The 10,496-nt window shown below is 35.4% G+C and overlaps 1 protein-coding gene across 1 annotated transcript; it reads left to right on the top strand.

Moving 5' to 3' along the window:
* The first annotated feature begins 3,110 nt into the window (after nucleotides 1-3,110).
* Nucleotides 3,111-7,974, top strand: LOC109151994 (bifunctional 3-dehydroquinate dehydratase/shikimate dehydrogenase, chloroplastic-like). The gene is made up of 11 exons (XM_019299588.1): nucleotides 3,111-3,237; nucleotides 3,356-3,594; nucleotides 5,012-5,117; nucleotides 5,606-5,824; nucleotides 6,100-6,446; nucleotides 6,581-6,644; nucleotides 6,763-6,871; nucleotides 6,954-7,091; nucleotides 7,205-7,353; nucleotides 7,460-7,622; nucleotides 7,707-7,974. Exons 1-11 carry the CDS (start codon nucleotides 3,229-3,231, stop codon nucleotides 7,745-7,747), a joined length of 1,584 nt encoding a protein of 527 aa, XP_019155133.1. The 5' UTR covers nucleotides 3,111-3,228; the 3' UTR covers nucleotides 7,748-7,974.
* Nucleotides 7,975-10,496: the final 2,522 nt, after the last annotated feature.

Below are 10,496 nucleotides of genomic sequence, written 5' to 3'. Positions count from 1 at the left end.
TCAGTCAATTTTTTTTGCAGCATAATTTCTTCCTAAGATTGCTCACGCCAACAGCATAGGTTCTTATCCCCTAAATTGAACTTCGTTTTTTGCATATTGCATATGCCTCTCAAACCGTTTGTCCAAATTTGACAAGCATCACATGCCCTTATAATTTAACTAAGGGTGGCGCCGGGTCTCTCTCACTTTAATCATGTTGTCTGGGTCTCATACGCCTCATGGGCTCTTTGTTCAAATCGCACAAGCCTCTGGGACCCTTATAATTTGACTAAGGGTGGAGCTTGAGCTCTCTCACTTTAATTATGTTGTCCGGGTCACATACGCCTCTTGTGAGTTGGGACCCTTTGTCTGAATCGCACAAGCCTCTAAACCCTTATAATTGAATTAAGGGTGGCACTCAAGTTGTCTCTCTTTAATCACGTACATACACTGGTCGGGTCGCCGCCCGATTATAAATCTTTTAGTAATTAATATGAATCATTTCTTTTCTCTTCCCTAATACTTTACAAACCAAAATTTGTAATTTCCAACCATTCTGAACAATCAAATTCAATATATGTGCACAACACTAAATATGAAAGAAATTACCATCACACAACAAATTATTCTACAAAAACAAATTGGTTCAAAATATTTTGCATACTTTCATTTGTAGAAGCATTGTCCAAAGTCAAAGAAAAAAAAAATTCTTATACATACCCCACTCTTTCAAACAAGTAAACACTTTCCTGGCCAACTCAATACTTAGCTTGTGTGTGGGGGCTCTATATGACAAAAAGTAAGAATCTTAGGGCATCCTCATTAGTGGTTCTTGGGGTGATTTTTGAGGAAACAATGCATATGTGGAGCCGTGGAGGAGAGAGGGTGAGGATAGAGGACGAAATAGGTCTTTGCTGAAGGTGCTTATTGGTTTTTATCAGCTATGTGGGCCTCACCAAGAATGCAACAATTAAAGTTGCCTCGCGTGAATCGCCAATCTCGCGCCCAGCCAAGCGCATAAATCTTTATTTATTTTTAAAAAATTTTTTTTTCCCTTCCCTCACATTTTCTCTTTCCTAGTCACATCTGTAAAAACTGCTCAAAAACTACAACTATTGAAAATGCTCTTACTATTCAACTTCCAATCCTTATCAACATAGTGAACAATTAGACAAATATAACCTTCAATTGTATAAGCAGTCTAACAATCATAAGTTAACACACTCTACTAGAAATATTGCTCAACTCTTGTTTTAACTCTTTTTTTTTTTTATCAATATATAAATTCCATACACCATTCACTGCAATATTTCTTGAGTAATGCTTCACATCTAGATTACACAAAGAAAATGCCTCTCTAATTCTTTTATATTTCACAAAAGAATACGAGCGGTAATGTTCAACAATAATCATTGTCATAACCTCCGGTAACCGTTTATGATCAAGTTGTATAGATGTCAACTTTCTTTGTGTATCTAACATCATTACCCCAACATTATGATGTTTGGGAAGATCAATACATTTAGGAATATAACACAACAAAGTAGATGTCTCATACTTATAAGTACCACCAATCACATACTCTTTTCTATGACCATTGCACTTAGCCTTTTCTTTACCATTAACTACTCCAATTTTAGTAAATGATTTTCAAACATAAAAAAGTACTAGCTTTAGCTCTTTTAAGTTTAGGTTGATCAGAATTAGGTTGTTCAATTTGTTCCGTAGAAGGTGTATGTTGTTTAAAACTAGGCACTTCAGGATCTAAATTTATTTTAACATTACCAATTAAGATTTATGTGTTTTCTCATCTATTTCAATCATACAACAATTTTATTATTTTTTTATTAGATTTTTTCTTGTGATTTTGATCACATCACTGTTACTTTCCATAAGGGCATCCTCAATAGTGGTAGGAATTTGATGAAATTTTGCAAGTGTGATTAGGAAAGAGAAATGAGTGGAAAAAAAAAAAGAAAAAAAAAATATCTAAAATTGAAAAAAAAAAACCCCCAAAACCCCCCCCCCCCCCCCCCTCCCCCCCCTGACAAAATCTCCTAAATAACAGAACAAACCCATCCCTCTCTCTTCTCTTTCTTCCAAACATATCATTTTTTTCATAAAATCTGTGCAAAATCCCCCTATTGGGGATGACCTAAGGAAGGTCTCAGGGTTAGAGTGTACTCAAAATAAAAATATAAAAAGTAAATTTTTTATTAAAGTATTTTGGTTTTAGATAAAAATAAAATTTTAAGAGAGGAAAATTTTCATTATAACTATTTTTTGGTTTTAGATAAAAATTAAAATTTACTCGGGAAAATGGCACTTTTTTCGCTGAATTATATGGTTATAGCACATTTTTCACCTGAGTTGTTCATGTAAACATATTAGCCAACTCAATTATTTTAAAAGTGGCGGTTTCTCCCCTTGATATATTAAATTGACATTTCTACTCTTAAAGTAAACATTTTATTTATTTTTCTTCTCCAGCAAATTATTGCTTATATGTAGGAATGATCACCGTTCGATTCGAACTGAACCAGACACTATAGCAATCGAATTGAAAATTTCCGGTTATGATTTAGATCCAGAATTCAATATTTAGATTTCAGTTTATTAAAATTATGAATCAAAAAAATTAGATCTTGAACCGTGAACCGACAGTTTCGAGTCCGGTTCGCGATTTTGAACCATCTTTATTTTAAAATTTTATTTTTTTATTTTTAAAATAGTCTATATTCAACAATAAATGTATTTTATTTTTTTCAGTTCGGAACATGAACCGGCCGTTCCGGTTTGTGATTTTAATAAACTCTAAATATCAGGTTTCGATTTTAAATTATAATTGGAATATTTCAGTTTAATTGCTATAGTGTCTGTTCGGTTTGAACCGAATCGTGCTCATAATTTATTGGAGAAAAAAAATAAATAAAATATTTATTTTAAGAATAAAAATATCCATTTAACATTTTAAAAAAAAAAAAAAAAACCCACTTAAATAATTTAAGGAGAAAAAGTGTTATAAATATATAACTCAGAAAGAAAAAAATACTATTTTCCCAATTTAGTCCGTAAGAAGGAAAGAAAAGACCATTGTGTCGTCAAAGTCAATACTTCACCAACCAAAATCTCATTACGATTTCCACTAACTAACATCATCACTCGCAGTGACTCCTCCCCAATCCCCATCCCCCTCTTGTTCGCAGCCTCTCTCTTTAGTACATACGTCACTGTTACAGTGTTTTGGCGATGGAGCTGGTGAGTCTCTTCATTGAATTTCTATTTCCTTGTCTGCTTTGCTGAATTTATGAATGCTTGAAATTTAATTTTCTTCTTCTTTCGTGGTGCTGAATTTTTCGATCGTATTTCTGTTAAGGATGCGGGTTCCGAAGTGAAGAAGATGGAGGAGGCTGGGAAGGTGAAGAACCAGACGCTAATTTGCGCTCCGCTAATGGCGGATAGTGTTGACCAGATCCTGAATCTAATGCAGAAGGCAAAAGAGAGCGGAGCTGACCTTGTGGAAGTTCGATTGGATAGCTTGAAGAGCTTCAATCCTCGCCACGATATCTCAACCATGATTCAGCATTGTTCGTTGCCGACTCTATTCACTTACAGGTTTCGCTTTTTATTCTCTGCTCTAGTCATGTCACTGGCATGAATTTCAATAGGATGACGATGATATGTTAAAATTTGTTGAGATGAAGAAAAAGAAATAATAATAATAATGATGATAGAAAAGTAAAGAATACAAGATTTACTTGATAATGTTCCTATGTATGAAATTATTATTTTAGGATACTATCAATGTATTTATAGATATTTATAGGTATCTAATCCACTCATATTCCTAATACTTATGAGACAATTTCAACAATTTCCACCTTAAGGATCGTAACATGATCCACGACTTCATCCGCAAGGCATAACGGAATGGTTCTTGTCGCTCATTCCTTTGTTGAGATTAACAAGAATAAGAAACAATAATAATAACAGAAAAGTGAAGAAGACAAGATTTACTTGATTTGGCAATGTGCCTACGTCCACCCACGGGTGAAACTATTCTTTTATTCATAATGGTGATGGTGGTGATTCTAGCAACCAATGTATTTATAGGTATTTAATCCTTGTACAATGGGTTTAACCCAAACCTTCCGGCTCCTATTCCACTCATATTCAACAGACTCATATTCCTAATCCCCACAAACTCAACAAAATTACATCTTAATATAGTAGCTACAATCAAAATGTTTGAAAATTTCTTGCCTTCACCGTGTCACTGAAGTATGTATGCTTTTTTACTAGAATCTTGAATTTTTAGTGATGCAAAGGTTTCAACTAGCAGGATAAAACAAAAAAATCTGAAGGGAGGGAGGGGGTAGGGGTGGGGGGAAGATGAGTATTGATACTACTTGATGGTGAAGGGAAGATAATGTTCTCATAATTTTTATCATTGCTTTTAAACAAAAAGATGGAAAAAGGAAGAGAAAGAGATACTGATTTGTGTGCGGATCATTAAATGCCTAGAAAGTAAATGATTAATTGATTGCTAAGCTTATGTCTTTAGTACTTTGATTGCCAAAGAAACTTATACAGAAATTGTTCCTACATTTGAGTACTGATGATTTATTGGTGCTGATAGTGTGAAATTCATTATGATAGAGGGAGGATACTGCTTTGCTTAGTTTGCTCAATAGAAAATAATAATACACAGTATTTATTTTTCTTTGCTTCAAAATTGGAAAAAAAAAAAAAAAAAAAAAAAAAAAAAAAAAAAAAAAAAATCAAATGTGTGGAAAAAGTCCAAATGTAGACAATACAAGCAAGCAATTCTCATAATGACAAGGAAAATAAGCCCTTTACCTTAAAATTTCAAGGATATAAAAAATCAAAGTGGGAATTTTAATGAATTATTTGTTTGAAATATTGGCATGCTTGAAGGGGCCCTACTTAAGTTATATCATAATAGTATCTTCTACTTCACAGACATTTAAGAGTGTCATTTCAAAACTCTCTAATGCACATGCTTATGTAGGCCAACATGGGAAGGTGGCCAATATGATGGTGATGAAAAGAGCCGATTGGATGCACTTCATTTGGCAATGGAGTTGGGAGCTGACTATATAGATATTGAACTGAAGGTGACAATAAGATTCCTTCTTCACTAATGGTAACATTTAATATACTAATGGAAGTTTAACGGTGTAAGGGTAATTGTGTTTGATAAAAATGATAGTATAATATTTGTAGCATAATGTATAACTCAATAAGCATAATATGGACATAAATTAGGGGTACTAATTTGTATTCACTCTTATTAGTTTTTTATTTTATTATATTTTAGATAGATTAGATTTAGATTTTAGATAGATATAGTTTAAAATGCATTCTTTTCTTGATAAGTGCAAAACATAATTGTGAATACAGCTTTTTCTTGATAAACTGAAGATTAGTGCTTGAATTTATTGGAGAAATTAAAGCATAATGAATTTATTGGAGGAAGTATGATTACACTATGTCATATTACACACTGTTGTTGTTTTAAAAATTGTTGCTTCTGAGATTAAATAGTATTTTCGTGCACGTACTCCTCTTGTACTAAATTCCATCTACTACTTGTTTTGTGAAGGTTGTTCACGAGTTTAATAGTTTGGTACATGGAAATAAGCCTGCAAAATGCAAAATCATAGTTTCATCTCACAATTATCATAATACACCATCTGTTGAGGAGCTTAGTGATCTTGTAGCAAGGATACAAGAGTCGGGAGCTGACATAGTGAAGATCGCAACATATGCATTGGATATCACTGATGTAGCGCGCATTTTCAAAATTACTCTACACTCTCAAGTAAGTGATCGATACAAGTAGTAAAACTTGTTATCCTCATTTTACAATAAGGAATTTTTGTCATGATCATGACATATATGGGAGATTCTTCAACCTCTTTTTGCCGTTTTCTTTCTGCTACTTATTGCTTGGAATTGAATTCCATATTATTTTATCGAATTTCTTTAGTTTCTATCATCATGTTTTTACACGCATGCTGAATAGAATTAGTAGTTCTCTCAGAGGATTATTTTAAATATAATCTTTACAAGATCTGAACTATCCTCGATCATCAGCTGCCAATAATATCCATGGCCATGGGAGAAAGGGGTTTGATCTCTCGGATACTTTCCCCAAAGTTTGGGAGTTATCTAACATTTGGTACTCTGGAAACGGGAAGAGAATCAGCTCCTGGGCAACCAACTGTTCAGGATCTTTTGTATTTGTACAACTTCAGACACATAGGGCCAGACACCAAAGTATTTGGTATTATTGGGAAGCCTGTTGGTCATAGCAAATCACCTATATTGTACAACAAAGCTTTTAGATCGATTGGGTTCAATGGAGTTTATATTCCTCTTCTGGTAGATGATGTTGCAAATTTCTTGAAGACCTATTCCTCTTCTGATTTTGCTGGTTTCAGGTTTGTTACTTGAACACAATGTACTATCATCTGGTCCGACCATGATATCTGCATTTGTAAAATAATAAAAGGTTTTGTTGTTAATATTTATTATATATAACATTTCCAGAGTGATTCAACTTTACATGTTGCAGTTGTACGATTCCTCACAAGGAGGCTGCCCTTGCAAACTGTGATGAAGTTGATCCTATTGCTAAGGTATCTGATAATTGTTCTATTAATGAAATAATAATAATGTTTCTTCAATTCATGCTTTGATCATTTCCTGTATAGTATTGCATTCAATTAATTTGTTTCGATCTTGAACTCTCTTCAGTCAATAGGGGCTGTAAATTGCATTATAAGGAAACCTGCTGATGGGAAATTATTTGGCTGCAATACTGATTATGTTGGTGCAATTTCTGCTATTGAGGATGGCTTGCGAGGTTTATTTTTAAATTTGCTGTCTTATTAAAATGAGTTATGTTGTTCTTTAGATGTTCAAACTGATGTGATGATCTTTTACAGGTTTACCTCATAATCCTGTTGATGGACCCTTGGCTGGTAAAATATTTGTGGTAATTGGTGCTGGCGGTGCTGGCAAGGCACTTGCTTATGGTGCAAAAGAAAAAGGAGCAAAGGTGGTGGTTGCTAATCGCACCTATGGTTAGACCCTAATTTCTTTTTTTTTTTTTTTTTTTTTTTTTTTTGATATTCTAATATGCATATATTCAAAGTGTATTTCATATTCAAATATGCGTTAAATGTGGTTTTTGAAGAGCGAGCAAGAGAGCTGGCTGATATAGTTGGAGGACAGGCTTTGTCTCTTGCAGAACTTAGTACTTTCCATCCAGAAAATGGCATGATTCTGGCAAACACCACCTCCATTGGAATGCAACCCAAGATTGATGAGACACCGGCTCCTAAGGTAAGGTTTCCCTCCTTGAATTGCCCATTTCAGATCAAAGAAGTAATTAGTCATTTTCTTTTGGCTGTGAACACTGAAACAAATGTAACTGTGACTAATTTTGCAGGAAGCTTTGAGTTTCTATTCACTAGTTTTTGATGCCGTCTATACTCCAAAAATTACTAGATTGTTGCGGGAAGCAGAAGAATGTGGTGCAAAAATTGTTACTGGAGTAGAAATGTTCATAGGGCAGGCATACGAACAATATGAGAGGTTCACTGGATTGCCCGGTAAGACGATGAATCTTCTGATCTGTTTTAACTTTTAATCGTCCTGGCCTCTAATTATCTTCAAATTTCTTTTTCATCATGCAGCACCAAAGGAACTGTTTAAAAGTATCATGTCAAAATATTGAAAGCAAGGTTTTAATTGACATGTATCTCAATCATGCATCACCTCATTTCTTCTTCAATTCGCGTAAGATTTGAAAGCATTGTTAATTTCTTATTATATATCCACTGAGAACATGGAGAAACCCCCACACCCTTCATTTCTTCATCTTCTGCTCAGAAATATAAGTATTCTACAACATTGAACTACTATGTAGAAAATTGAAAGGGATGGTTTGGATATTAGTTTTTACATAGGCTCTATTTGGTAATATAGTTAGATTATCAGGTAATTTTGACTTATTTGACCACTATTAGATGTTTGACTTGGTTAAACAATTCAATATGAATGTTTCATTAATTATCTTTTTGTAATAATTTATTGCTTCAAAATGTTAAAATTCAAAAAGCTACCCACAATAGTTTTTTCGATAAGCTTTTTTGAAAAAGTCATTTTGCATGTATCAACTATAAGTTAACATTTAATTTACCAAAAACTTTTCTACAATCAGTTAATGTTATCAACTAATTAAACTCACTAACTCAATCAGCTAATAGTTATTAGTTAACAGCTATTTACCAAATATTCCCGATATATTAATGAAATCATATGAACCTTCCAGCGAGCCCAAATAACTACCAAAAAGAATTATTGATAGAGAAATGACGATTGTTATATCGTGCACTAGGGTGCACAATGCATTGTGCACTTTAAAAATTTCATGTTTTGTATGTACATAATTGTATATTTGAATACACAAACTCATAATATAATACATATAATCTTAACATAATACACATATAAACTATTAACATAATACACATAAACTCTTAACGTAATACATATAAACTCTTAATGTAATACACATAGACTCTCAAGACGCACAATGCATTGTGTATCCTGGTGCCAACTCGTCTCCCTTGAGCAACAATTAGGGCTGCCAAGGGACACTGTTATCTACGAACATCTTTTTGAAGTTTTAAGAGCATAGATAAGAATAAGATAAATCTCAAAGGACCAACCCATTCTAGTACCTTTCAAAAAAAAAAAAAAAAAAAACCATTCTAGTACTGTACAAAGAAAAAGGAAAATTACACGTTCATGATTTTAAAAGGCAAACAAGTTTTATTTCTTAAGGCATGCTAAGTTGTGAATTACAAACTAGCAGTCTCGGCTCGTTATGAAGGAGAGATGGAAGATTCTAGATGTTGGAGATAAGGCTTAATGGCCAACAGACCATGCAAAATAATTTTACATGACATGACCTAAAGTAAAGTTATGAAGAAGTAGAAAGGCTTCCGATAGACTGGGGAATGTCAAGCTGCCTAGCTTTGAGGACTTGAAAAGGTATCTTTTATTACCTCCACTATTGTCTAAGTCAAAAGAAGATGAAACAGTGTTCTCTGTACATGGTTGCTTCCCAAAAGGCAGTTGAGTATGCCTTGATTTAAAAGGAGGATAAGGTGCAACTGCCAGTTTACTACGTAGGGCGGACCTTGAAAGGGGCAAAAATCAAGTACTCCCCACTCGAGAAAGTGGCATTCGCTTAGTCACAACTGTGAGCAAGTTGGTCCTCTACTTTCAAGCCCATTAGGTTAGGGTCCTAACCGACTTATCGCTCGCAGCATTCTGCGCAGTCCGACCTCGTCCGAGAGGCTGCTCAAGTGAGCAATAGAACTTACACAATACATGATTGAGTACAGGTCCAGACCATCCAGCAAGGCTCAGGCCTTAGCTGATTTCATAGTAAAGTGCTCAGTGCAGTCCGACGAGTCTCAACCGATTGAGGAGCAAGAGGAGGCCGAATGGTGGCAAGTTCACACAGATGGAGTTGCTAGCACCCGACACTGTGGGGGCAGCGTGATGATAAGCACCCCGGACGGATTTCACCTATATTATGCCATGCAATACCAATTTCGTACCTCGAACAATGAAGTCGAGTACAAAGCAGTTATTGGTGGTCTCCGTTTGGTCCAAGCGCTTAAGGCAACTCTGGTCTGGATCAAGACCAACTCCCACCTAGTGGTCAATCAGTTGACGAGTGAATGTTAGACTAAGGAGGAAAGGTTAAAGTTATACAAAGACGTGACTAAGGGACTGCTTGGGAAGCTAGCCGCCCACGAAATTACGCACGTGCTAAGGGAAAAGAATGCGGAGGCAGACATTCTATCAAAGTTGGTGTTACGTGGCGTGCCCGACCACCTCTCATTAGCCTATTAGACATAAATAGTAGAAAGACCGAGTACTGAGGCATTGCTGGTCTGCTCGGTTACGCGGATGCTAACACCACACCCGGACCCGAAGACTCAGCTCGACTGGTTCTAGATCGCGGACATCATAAGGTACAAAGAAAAGTGTGAGTTGCCCAACAATAAGGATGATGCGGATCGAGTAAGGAGAAGAGTTCCGTCCTACGAGATAGTTGATGGTCAGTTATACAAGCGGTCTTTCGGCGACCCGCTGTTGCATTACCTGTTACCTGATGAGGCTAAGATTGTGATGATGAAGGCCCATCGAGGAATCTGTGCAGCCCACCAAGGAGCTAAAACTTTGGCTAGGAAACTAGTCATCCAGGGTATTACTGGGCGACAATGGTGAAATACTGCATAGAGGAAGTTATGAAGTGCCCGACTTGCTAGTTAAAGGACCAATAGAAGGCAGGCTAGTGGACAGAATATGGAATGCGCACCACTTAATGTGGAATACGTGTAGTCAGGAGCTAATAGTCACCCCTCCCAATGAGGTCGGCTGACTTTACCTTTTTAGGCATGAAG

The sequence above is a fragment of the Ipomoea nil genome, unplaced genomic scaffold (assembly GCF_001879475.1).
Source record: "Ipomoea nil cultivar Tokyo-kokei standard unplaced genomic scaffold, Asagao_1.1 scaffold2338, whole genome shotgun sequence".
Taxonomy (NCBI): Eukaryota; Viridiplantae; Streptophyta; class Magnoliopsida; order Solanales; family Convolvulaceae; genus Ipomoea; species Ipomoea nil.
Note: the sequence above shows the minus strand (reverse complement) of the source record. Positions and strands in the feature narration are given on the sequence as shown.